Source organism: Danio rerio, chromosome 2, assembly GCF_052040795.2.
Source record: "Danio rerio strain M-AB ecotype USA chromosome 2, GRCz13ab, whole genome shotgun sequence".
In the NCBI taxonomy this organism is placed as follows: Eukaryota; Metazoa; Chordata; class Actinopteri; order Cypriniformes; family Danionidae; genus Danio; species Danio rerio.
The window spans coordinates 19,507,117-19,520,000 of NC_141022.1; the positions used below are offsets into that span (position 1 = coordinate 19,507,117).

General features: G+C 37.6%; 1 protein-coding gene and 1 non-coding gene across 37 annotated transcripts in view; both read left to right on the forward strand.

Annotated features, from left to right (window-relative positions):
- eif4g1a (eukaryotic translation initiation factor 4 gamma, 1a) overlaps window positions 1-10,889 on the forward strand; it is a 40,603-nt gene extending 29,714 nt beyond the window's left edge. For 18 of the 36 annotated variants that reach the window (XM_087239925.1, XM_087239926.1, XM_087239937.1 and 15 more), the window contains 11 exons: window positions 720-831; window positions 913-1,190; window positions 1,288-1,412; window positions 1,618-1,790; window positions 3,877-4,002; window positions 4,112-4,193; window positions 4,279-4,377; window positions 5,345-5,479; window positions 5,611-5,692; window positions 5,797-5,937; window positions 9,406-10,889. In XM_087239925.1, the coding sequence (XP_087096051.1) occupies window positions 720-831; window positions 913-1,190; window positions 1,288-1,412; window positions 1,618-1,790; window positions 3,877-4,002; window positions 4,112-4,193; window positions 4,279-4,377; window positions 5,345-5,479; window positions 5,611-5,692; window positions 5,797-5,937; window positions 9,406-9,587 (1,535 nt within the window). In that variant the 3' untranslated portion in view covers window positions 9,588-10,889. 36 annotated transcript variants of the gene reach the window in all.
- LOC137488414 (small nucleolar RNA SNORD66) lies at window positions 1,453-1,528 on the forward strand. The gene has a single exon (XR_015479320.1). It is a non-coding gene; the product is annotated as a small nucleolar RNA SNORD66 (small nucleolar RNA).
- Window positions 10,890-12,884: the final 1,995 nt, after the last annotated feature.

Consider the following 12,884-nt stretch of genomic DNA (forward strand, 5'->3'; position numbering starts at 1 on the left):
ATTTAACCTAGACCCACACAACTGGGAGAAGCTCAGATCTTTATTCATGTTGTTGTTGTTTTTTTGGCTGCTCTCCAAAACATTTTGAACATGTCTTTGGACAAAAAGAAAGCTACATTATTGTTATGTTAGAAATGACCTCGCATTCCCCTCTCACTTAACTTGATTTTAAATTTGTGCGATTGGCATTTTTTGCATCATATTAAATAAAGTAAAACTAATCAGTAAATAAGTAAAAAAAAAATCACAAAGTTTTTTTTTTTTCATTTGAATCAAATATAGATAATATATATATATATATATATATATATATATATATATATATATATATATATATATAGATAGATAGATAGATAGATAGATGGATAGATATATATATATATATATATATATATATATATATATATATATATATATATATATATATATATATATATATATATATAATAAATGAGAATATACAGTGCCTGTGGGCCATTAATCTCATCTAGAAACCAGGATTTTTAAAATGATCTTGACCTATCCATCACACAACACAACAACATTATAGAAACGACCTTAAGCAACCTTGACAGCAGTTTAGCAACCAACCACCCACCCACAATGCTATAGTACAAGTTTCCCCATGGGCAAGCGTTATATCAGGAAATGTAAACATCTAGTCCTTCGTGTATTTTATAGTAAATGCAAGTCTAAAGCTGTGCTCTTATCTGATGCAGACCAGGGACGACCAACCACGAGCACACTCAACCGCTTCTCTGCACTGCAGCAGTCTGGACCACCTTCGTCGTCCTCATCCTCAATGGACTCTGATCGTAGAGTGCCTCAAAGGTATATCAAGTGTTTTTGGTTTAGTCTTTCAAATGTGCACTCCCAAATCAACATAGTCACAATAATATGAATGTAATCTAGTCATGGTCGTCCTCTGTGCAGAAACAGCTCTAGCAGGGACCGTAGTGATAGAGATCGTGGTGACCGTGATCGCTTTGACCGTTTTGATCGACGAGATGACCGGGATAGAGGCCTGGACAGACCACTTCAGGCCATCACCAAACGCAGCTTCAGCCGAGAAAGTGAAGAGCGCAGAGGCGGTGATAACCGCGGACCACCAGATTCTGTACGCCGCGTGTCCAGCATGACAGACAACCGTGACCGAGGAAGTCGAGACCGCGATAGAAGCAAAGAAACTGGTGAGACTCGAATGCATGTTCAAATCTGCTTGAGCAGCACAGATCATTAAGCTGATGCTTCACTAATTGATCACTTCACTTTGCTTTGCTTCTTCAGTGAAGCCAATGGCGGCTCCTGCTCTTCCTCCGCCTGCTCCAGTCAAACCAGCCATGAGCGAAGAAGACCTGGACAAGAAGTCCAAATCTATCATTGAAGAGTATCTCCACATCAATGACCTGAAGGTTTGTATGTCCACTTGTTTCGCCCTATTGTGAATTTCCGCTCCACTGATGACCTTCATTAAGAGCCACGTGTCTGGGCCACTGATCTACACTGATGGGATTGAGGAACTGAGGAGCCGTTGCATACAAATATCCGATCTTGCTCCCATTCTTAATCCTGTGCAGATCTCTTCCACTAACCCGCTTCTCATTGCTGTGTTTGCAGGAGGCCGTGCAGTGTGTGCAGGAGTTAAACAGTGTTTCTCTGCTGTTCGTGTTTGTACGGAACGGTGTAGAGGCCACGCTGGAGCGCAGCACCATTGCTAGAGAGCACATTGGCCTGCTGTTTCAGAAGCTCGTTAGCGCTAAAATACTGCATCCAGAGCAGTACTACAAGGGGTGAGTTTACAGCTGGTCATTGCTTGTTATTCTGAGTAGGGCTGCACAATATTGGGGGAAAATGGATATTGAGAATATTTTTTTTCTTTGTTTATATAGATCGTGATAAACGGATCGCCAAAAAGAAATTGAATTCTCAAATGCAAAATAACATCATATAGTCTTATGAATAATTTGATAACATTAATCTTTAAAGCTCTGCATGTTATAATTTTCTTATGTATGATTACTTTAAATTTGTTTGAAACGTTTACGGTCACAAAATGGATGCAAATGATGACTAACTTTCACGCTATTATGGTTAACTATGCAATGACCCAAACCGCATGTCTTCTTAATTGTTGAGCCTGGTAAACTTATAATTCTGACTTGAAATATGACATTTGCAGATGCTCATCTTGCAACGCTGAAAGATATATTGTGCAGCAGGCCCGTGCAGAGACTGTCCAAAGGGCATGTACAGGATACGTTTTTTGTTGTCGGTGTTGTCGCGCACGTTCTGATCAGCTGTGTTGTCACGTGCGTACTGTTAAGCGGGGGGAGGGAGGTGGGTTGAGCGCACGTACTCAAGAGCGGTGTTGCCGTGCGCCTACTGAAGGGCGGGACGGAGGGTGTGTCGCGTCGCAGGGGCACTTTTGATCATTTTGGAAGGGCACTTTATATCCAAGACTAAAAAGGGCATGTGCACTGCACAGGTTGAGCCCTATGTGTGCACGTGCCTGTTGTGCAGCGCTAATTCTCTGCAATAATAAATGACCAGGATGCGCATACAGAACACCTGTTCCACTGATGATCTCTGTTTTGTGCCCTGTCTTTAATATTATGTCTGGGCCACTGACCTATCCTGAGTTTTTCATGCAGGCTTTAGTCTCAGTCAGGGTAGAAAATGTTTAAAATATCCTTTTTTTTTTTTTTTTTTTTTTTTGCGCAAACATGATTTTTTTATTGTTCCTGTTAAAAGGGCTGCTCGATTTTGGGAAAAATTATTCAAATCGATTACTGTTGAAGCCAAAATTAGAAGCGTTTCTGAGAATAAATAAATTCCCAAATGATGTTTAACAGAGCAAGGAATTTTAACAGTATTTCCTATAATATTTTTTCTTCTGGAGAAAGTCTTTTTTTTTTTTTTACATTCGGCTACAATAAAAGCAGGTTTAAATATTTTGAAACCCATTTTAAGGTTAATATTGAGAGTTAATATGAATAATCACTAACTGCGTTTTGACACCTATTTGACCATTAAAGTGCTCACATTAAGATGACTTCAGATGCTCTGCTCGTCACAGTGTGCGAATGAGCACAACCGTCTGCAGCCCGCATGCTTCTGTGTGCGCGCACAGTCAGAAGCAAAACCACATGCTCCACACACAGGAGCATGCAGTTTAGTTTGTGCTTCTAAGAGCAACACACTTACAACTAGAAAGGGGGCGGTGAATAATGGAATAATCGTTTATCTCGATTATTGTTTTTTCATAATCGTTAGATGCCGAAATTGAAATCGGATTTTCGATTAATTCCACAGCCCTACCTGGTACGATCTTTAAGTTACAACTTGGGCTGTTATAAACATCTTAATTTTACCTTCCTGTCAAATCTGTATGTTTTTGGTTGAAAACTATGGGAATTTCTTTCTTTTCAGTTCTTTTGCTTTTATCCTTTTTCCTTTTTTTTCTTAAGGCAAGGATAAGAAATTATTTTAACAGCATAATGTGACCACTTTACTCTTTTTCTAGAGTTTTGTACAATTAAATGCAAATGGAAAAATGCATGATGGAATAAAACACAGGTGCTTGGCTGAAACTAGCTGTTAAAGTTACAGCAATGACTGATTTCTATTGGAAATTTGCTGCAGTTATACATGCTGTTATACATAAATGATCCAGCATTTGTTTTTATCAACTACGTTTGCGGTTGCTGTGCTTAACTGATTTTTCTCATTCTTTATGCATCCATCATTTTAATATTTTTATTCAAATTTTTGCCTCAACATAACTCAAGCCAACAAATAATGTTCATGATTTTAACAATTTAAATGTTGCGTGTGACGCTATACTCACGTTTGGATGTTGAATTTCCCTCACCCCAGACTGCAGGAGATTCTTGAGATCGCAGATGACATGGCTATTGACATTCCCCACATTTGGCTTTATTTGGCTGAAATCATCACCCCCATGCTACAGGACGGTGGCATCCCCATGGGCCAGCTCTTTAGGTTAGACATTTATTCTTTGTAAACTCCAGATTTAGATATTAAATCATCAGGGCAAATAGACTAGGCACACCTAAACCCTTTTGACCTTTCCAAATGTTTTGTTTGACAGGGAAGTGTCCAAACCTCTACTGCCTATGGGCAAAGCTGCCATCCTGCTTGTTGACGTTCTTAACATTTTCTGCAAAGGACTGGTGAGAATCACACTGTGGCAAATGTTGAGTTACCCAAAATCACTGCAGTTAAGGAATTATGTGCATGTCTTTTATTATATTCCAGAGTCACAAAAAAGCTGGAGCCATGTGGCTGGAGGCTGGACTCAGCTGGAAAGACTTTCTGCCTGAAGATGAGGATGTCAATAAGTTTGTTACAGAACAGGTGCTTGAAGCTGAACATTATCAAAATAATATAGTAGTAAATTATATAACCTGAATGAGTGATTTGATCATTTGCACAGACAACGTTTTATTTACCGTATGAATCAGCATATTTTAAGTTTGATCCAATTATTCAGTGACCAAATACATTTTTAATGGTTGCTAGTCACTATTTGTGCAACTATGTAATGCTACAACCTTCTTTTGAAGTTTCAAATAATGATTTCAATTGTAAATTGAGTACTTTGACTATTTGAATATTTCTAACAAAGAAGCAAGAGTTTAGATTGAAATGACTTAAGCTGTTTCATAATACTTAACTTGCACAATAACTGCTCTCTGTGGTCATTGGCAGATTTAAATGTACTACTGTCATCCTCAGAAGTATAATTCTAATTGTGACCATTTAGGATTAAAATGATGTAGGCATTTATATTGAGATTGCAATCAAAAATGAAAATGTGTTGAAAAAGTGCTTCCAAACCTTTTTTTTTTTTTTTTTTTTGAACACAAAAGATAATTTAAAGAAATCTGAAAACCTGTAACCATTTACTTCCAAAGAAGGAAAAACAAATATTAGCTGCATGTTCTCAGTTTTTTTTTTTCATTGAAACAATTCTTGTTTAACCGAAAAAAAAGATTTGAAATGAGTGAAGGGTGACAGATTTTTTTTATTTTTTGGTGAACTGTGCCTTTAATTTTGTCTTCAAAGTAATAATATTGAACAATAATATGCTTAAACCTGTTGATTTTTATTGTTTTGCAAACATGTCCCTGCAATAATCATCTGTTAATCTTTTGTACTTGCTAGAAATATATTTATAATTGATTAATTGCACTTAATTATGCTTTGCAAAAACATTTTTGTGCATATGTATGCAGATAGAGTATATATGTTCAAGCATAATACAAACATAGCAATGTATAAATATCTGAGCCTGAAGGTCATAAAGATGATGTATTTTCAGAAAATGGAGTTCACACTGGGCGAGGAGTCTGAGAAGCCCAGCAAGAAAGAGCTGACTGCTGAGGAGCTGAGTAAACATTTGGACAGGTTGTTACAAGAAAAAGCCAACAACCAGAGGATCTATGACTGGGTAGAGGTGAGCGCTTGTGCTTTGGCTGAGATTCAAGGCTCTGCAAACAGACATTAAGGCATCGCAGCGATCTGCATTATGGGTATAGTAGTATGCGCATGGGACTTGCACTGACTGCCGTTTTTTTTCTTTTAAAGGCCAATCTGGATGAGCAAAAGATGAGCTCTAGTCAGTTTGTGCGAGCACTGATGATGTCAGTGTGCCAGTCTGCCATTATATGTGAGTGAATCCATTACATGCTGTTGACGGTAGTTTGACTTCAGACCTGATCTCTCTCTGGTCTGTGCTCGATGTTAATTGTGTGCATTAATGAACCATTATAGGTGAGAACCCTTACCGTGTGGACGTGGAGCAGATTAACCAGAGGGCAAAGCTGCTGCAGAAGTACCTTTCTGATGAACAGAAGGAGCTGCAGGCACTCTACGCTCTCCAGGCTCTCATGGTGCAGATGGAGCAGCCGGCCAGTGAGTGGCGCTTTTGTTTTTATAATCTTCCTTTAAACTCACATGAATTGATATTGCACTAGACTGATTGAAAATTGGAGTCATATAAAAGTCATATAAAAATTGGAATATACCCGGTTGTTAATTTACAAGATTTTTAATGATGAAATAAAGGAAGTATGGAGTATGGAGAGAAGTATTTTTTTTAATGTATATTAGAATGTTGCTCAGTTTATTTTCACCTCTTACCAAGCATTTCTACCGTGATTAAAGAAGACATTGATGATATTTAAAAGAAATAGGCTTTTTAAGGAACACAATGCAGCACTAGGCCTTATATATTTGCCAGCTATTTGAGTTATTTAAAATAATGAAATTTAATACGATCACATTTTGTTTTTATAAATATAGGTCAGTATGTTTCAGGTTTGTTTTGTTATTTTATTGATTTTTTTAAATTTTATTTTTAAAAAGATTGTTACACTGAATTGTAACTTTTTTTTGTCTGTAGTTATTTTATTAAACTGATATTTAACTTTTAGATATTTTAGTTTGATGCAAACTCTAAAATACTCTAAAATAAAACATTTTATTTTTAGTTAAGCTGTGTATAAATGCTATATATTTTTAGATTCTTTAAAAAAATATATATATTTTAGCATGTCAGCATTGTGCTCCAGTCCAGTCTAATATGCTGATATTATCCTTTATAACACATTTCAGTGTAGGATTTTCAAGAAACATTTGCATTAGTTTGACAGCTTTTGTAACATTCTAAATTAGAAATGTGAAAAGTACGGACTTTGGGCCGACTATTACTGTAATTTCAAAACCTTTATTTCCACATAATATTTGAGTACTTTAGATTGGCTATTGTGTTCACATGCTCAACAGTAATGACTGATTGGCTTCAGTGATCACCGCTTCACAACCTTCAGAGTGCTTGCACAGATACACAGACACTGGAGCATTTGAATGCTGTGTCTATGGCCCCGTTTACACTGTCATGTCTTAATGCCCAATTCCGATTTGTTGCCTATATCTGATTTGTTTGCCTGTCTGTTTACACGTTGTTTGAATTGTGAACCATATCCAATTCATGCGTTTACACTTGCCATACAATTTACGATGTCGCGCATGCATAAAGGCGGATTCTAGCATCTGTGCCATGATGAAATGTATAATGCATTTATAAATAATGTTTTGTTTGTGTCTACCCATCCACACAATGTTCTTATTTTGTTGCTGTTGTACCATGGATATTTTCTCAATTTGTCATTAAACATGGAGCTAACAAATTACTAGATAAAATAAGAATTTAATCTGTTGTCATCAGTTAAACAAGCTGACTCCTTGCCAGAAGCGGCCCAGACTCTATACACAGACTCGGGCCAGAAATGGTTAACAGTAATCATCACAGTGGATGTGCGCGAGCGAGCTGCGGGCCATACTCGGCCCGGATAACACTCGCCGATGCTCAAGCTCAGGCTGATTACTACCTGCTATCTGGGACTAGCCACGATGGAAGAAATTGTCTTGTTTTTAGCTCTGCGAAGTGTAGTAAAAGCAATGAATGGTTCAGTCCAGATTTACCCTACACAGTTTATGTAATGATATGGCGTGCGTGCGTGCGTGTGTGTGTGTGTAGTTGAAGATGTAGCTTTTGCCTGTGCGCGCAGTGCTGCGCACTGATGTTGGAGAGAATAAAGTTGTTCTATATGAAGCCGCAGTGTGTGTATTAATAGTGACAAAAAGCAAAAGTTACAACACAAAGTTCACCCAACTTTAAAATGATTTTGAGGCGGAGGTGGGAAAGGGCCGTCATCGGAGGTTGCACTTATGGTTTGTGCTGTATGATGTCCTCCACCATTCAGAGGAATGTATGGGTACGAGAGAGGTATCAGGTCTGGTGGGAGCAAATTGTGTTTTGTAAGCAAATCCTCAGTTTCCTCTGATGTTGTTTACCACGTTGGCATCTCCACAGACCCTCCTCGGTCTGTTATTTAACCGCAGAGAAGCACTACATTGTCGCAAGTTTAATGATGTACAGAACGAAATGCCTCAAATCCGATCTGCCTGTTTACATGACAGTCGCATTGTCACACATCCGATCTATATCTGATTTATTTCCAGATATGAAGGAGGCCTGAAACCGATCTCTGAATATCTGAATGCATGCGTTTTTTTTGTTGTTTTTTTTTGTTTACACTGTCATAGAACAGATTTGATCTGTGTCACAAATGAGCAAAAAATTGGAATTGGGTCACATTTAACTGGCTGTGTAAACGGGGCCTAACAGAGGATCTGTCTGACAGGGATGGGCATGGGTTGCCGGTGTCCTGCAGGGTTTTGCTCCAACACCAATCAAACACACCTGAAGATGCTAATCATTGTCTTCAAAATCACTAGAAAGCTATAGGCAGGTGTGTTTGATTATGCTTTGAGCTAAACTCTGCTGGGACACTGACCCTTCAAGACAGAGTTTGTCTATCTCTGGTCTATGAGCAGATATACAAGCAATCTACTGATAAATCAGCTTATAGGGCATACTCTCACTTGGCATGGTTGCCTCAATCTGTTTGAAGCGTGCTTGTCCCCTCCTAAAAGCCCCAACTCGCATTGCATCTTTACCTTCTGAACATAAGCGTGCTAAAGTCATTGATGCGGCTGTTCAGTTTAAGAGGCAAAAAAAGGACTCTCGCTCAGCACAGTGGACATTGCTTTAGTTGTATCATTTTAGTCGTTTGGGATGTAATGACATGTAGTCAAATATTTTATAACAGATCCACCACTTGTACTACTGGTATTAGGAGGTTTGCTAAAGGTGCAGCTGTTGTGCAGTGAGGGGTTTGTGTGTCTTAATAAACTATGCCAGTTTGCGATTTGTTGAAAAGCAAGAATGATTAATAAATCCATATTAAGCAGTCCCTTAAAAGTGACGTTGCATCTTCAGTTTTGGCCTCACACATGCTTTACACTCACAAAACAAGCATATCATGCCAAGGCCCAACCGATCTGGCACACCCCATTCAACCGGGCCAGGGCCGGTCAGCTTAACAGTGCCTGGCCCGATTCAGAACACTCACACTTCTCAAACAAACTGGAAAACACACCTGGGCATGGTTCAGATAGCATAGTTTGAGTGCACCCATAGATGTGGCTTTCAAACACTCCTGTTTTTGTGTATTTGAGTAATCACTGTGTGAAGCCATCATCATTGGAGCCGATCACGGTAATTTGAGGAGCACTTAAACACAATGGCCAATCAGAGGTATTATATTTCACTCAACACTGCTGAAATTGTTCATGGAAATGCTTGTTTAGTACAGAAGTTGGTGTTTATTACGTCCCTATTATAAATGTAAAAAATAAAATAATGAGCTATTCTGAATGAAACATGTACACCAGTAGCAGGACTGAATTTGTTTTTGTTTTAAATGACTATTGCTGAAAGTGTCGCTGAACAGCCTCATTTCTGTTTCCCCTCAGATTTACTGCGCATGTTTTTCGATGCGCTGTACGACGAGGACGTGATCAAGGAGGAAGCCTTTTACAAATGGGAATCCAGCAAAGACCCAGCGGAGCAGCAGGGCAAAGGCGTTGCTCTAAAGTCCGTCACTGCCTTCTTTACATGGTTACGAGAGGCCGAGTCTGAATCCGACAACAGCTAATCCTGAACTTTGCTCGCCCAGGCAGCAGCGCAGTGAGAGAGGGCAGAAAAAAAAAAAAGAAAAAGTAAAAGCGCTGCCGGGAACTAAAGGCGAGGATTTCTGACAACCAAGTTGAACTGGATCCTCACCAAGCCAATCTTATCTGTTCAGGATGGCTCTTGACAGATATAAACTACAATCATTTCTCAGTCATTTCTTTTGCTCTCTATATCTCTTGTGGCAAATGTCCACCTAAAACAATAAATAATAATAATAATTAAAAAAAAAAAGATCTTCAGGACTGCTTAAACGTGTTAACAGTTCATCCTCATTTTTATTTTTATGAGAGAGAAAAACCTTGGGGGAAAAGTACAAACCAACGCTGCTCTTACATGTTAATATAGATTTATATGCAACGTGGGATCTAACAGGACGTCCTGTATCATGTGGAGAAGGCATGATGGGAATCATGTCCTGTAGGTTTGTAACGTCCGATCAAACGCAGAGCTCCTACAGACGTTTCTCTTTAATGTGTGCGTGCGAGAGGACTGATGTTTTTAAAGCCGCAATGATAAAGGTGTACGAGCGTAGCATCTGATGAATTCTCAAAGTGAGGGATGAGATTTGAGTAGCGTTTGTATTTTGCGCTTTTAATGCTTCCTGTATCCTTTAGTTACGGGGGTGAACTTGTCGAACTTCAGGATGACGGTCTCGGATGGACTTTGACTTTTTTGACCTTAGTGCTGCTGGATGACGAGGGTCCAACATGCTTCCTAATAAGCCATCCATGTCCCGCTTCCTACCCCACACTTTTGCGTCTTACCTCTCTCTTGACGAACTGATGGGCCACTTCAGCCCCACTTGAGCTAGCCTGCGGTGGAATTTTAAAGAGAAATCATTAAAACTTGAAGCATATAGAAAAATCAACTTGATGAAATGACAGTAATGATCCTAAAGCCTTTTCTACTTGTAGAGTGGAAACACATTTCAGGAGCGTTCTGTACATACATATGGAGATGTTTTTTTTTTTCTTTTTTTTGTGTGCTTATTTTCAGTTATTAAAAGTTAAGAATCTGATGTAATGCCATTTATTTTTCCCCCCAACAGAAATGGCAGTTTCCCTGTATTTAAGATTTGTTTTCTTCCAGATGGTAAGAGGTGCTTACAGTGATCCGTTGATTTAGTTTTATTGAAAGAACTTGTGTAAATATGTTTTTCCTTTTTTTTTTTGCTCTCTTTATTATTTAAGGAAATGAATGCTTTCACATCAAACTGGAAAGATTGGAGAGATGAAACATTGCAAATAAAAGATTAAGTTGCAAAGTAGAGTGTGTTTTGGGAATGTAGGTTTTGGATGTGTTTTGTTGAAATGCAGCTGGTGCTTTCATGCTGCAGTCAGCAGTATTTCCAGGAGAGGGAGTCATTTTTGTTTAAATACCACAGGATTATTCTCCATGCTTGATTTCTAATGCGTTTATCTTTTTTTCTTTTTTCATATTCTTTTAAATTGTTTATGTTTGACTGAAGAGTAGCTCACTTGTCCGGGTCTAATGTACAATATGTAGTTTATTAAACATAGCAGGGTATATGCAGCAGTCCTCAATGTAATTTCAACACCTTTATAAGACTTTTTAAAAACCTTCTCTGCAAATTTTAAGACCTCATTGCCACTTCAAGTTCTAATTAGTATCAAAGCTTTAACTTAAACAGTTGTAGTTCAACAAGCTTGGAAGAAACAAAGCTTGAAATAATTATGCGTTTTTTTCAGTGACACTGTTTAAACCTTGAAACTCAAATTTATCCAACCAGAAGTTTGCAAACTTACATTTTCCTAGTAAGCCGCCTGGAAAATTGAGGTGTGCAGTTTTGACCTGGACTGTAAACGTAAAACATTTTCAATTAATTTGACGTGTAAAGAAATGAAAAAGTAACCTGCATGAAGTGTTTTGGTAACCCTGCTAAAATTAGCTTAAAGTTAAACCTTTAAATCACAAAAAGAAATGTATAAACAGTCAAGCGTGAAATGATTCATACTCCTGGTGAATTCTGACTTAAAGTTTTTCACAGTTCCCACGCTTCTTGAAAGTACTTAAATTCCACACATATGGATTCAAGGCCTGGAAAGTACTTAAAAACAAACAAAGGCCCTTGAAAGTGCTTGAATGAAAATTGTTTAGGATGTTATTTCAACAATTGTACTGTGCAGCTGACAAAAACAGCAACAAACCTAAATTTAAATCTTGTACAAGAACCATGCTAATGCACGTTTTGTCAATATTTTAGAAACCACATTGAAATGTTACCAGTATTGGATTAAATAAATTTTAGTTAAAATATTTTTATAAATATAATTTTTTTTTTTTTTTTTTTTTTGTGTCATTTCCAGTAAAACAAAACAAAACATAAAGAATTGCTGGTTGAAAAAATTAACCAAGTCAGAATTTGCCAGTGGTATGAACTTTGTGGCTTGGCTATGTATGTTGTGTGCATATATATTGAATCTTTTATTTTGTAATGTTTTAAAAAAAAATTCTGTAGCCAGCCAATTGAAAAAGGTTCTGTTTTCTCAAAGTGGATCTTTAATGCAGTTTCTCTCCCAACTTTCTATTAAATGATGAGCTTCAAATAGGGCATTTAGTGACATTTTAAGCACCGATATTTGCTGCACTAGCTGGTCGGATGGTCGTCATAACCACACTTTGATGCAACAAAAATATTTCCTACTATTTTGTGAAAGAGCTTAACACACTAATTTAACACACTGTTTATTTAGAAATGTGCATTTAAACTGAGTTATTACAGTTGTATAAATGTTTTGAGATAGGACTTTCGAACCACCCAAACCCTCTCTATGGGCCTGAACATGTTTGCCAATTTTATTTCTCCACCCACCAGATTTATACTGGAAAAACGTAGGAGTCATTCTATTCAAGTGTCTTTTGAAAAAGTGCTGCTTTTGACGATTTGAAGAATTCTGTCAGACAATGAAAGTGTTAATTGTGTTGAGACCTTGAGACCAAATTTAAATTTTTCAAGATAAATATGCTTAGCGGAGCTGGCACTTATTTCATTCCAAGACTTTTTCCTCTCAAGGTCATGACGCTGAGGTTTATTGGAGAAATTATTACTGCCATTTCAGTTTTTATTAGCTCCTGACTGTACATAGTATTATCAGAGCTTTTCATTAAAGAACAGAATTGTCTCCTTCAGATGAAACAAGTTCTTCTGATGAAAATCTGTAGTTTAAATCTCCTAAAATATTTTGATGTGTTTGTGTATACAGCCAATACTATATTAAGGATGTTTTGGTATTGAAGT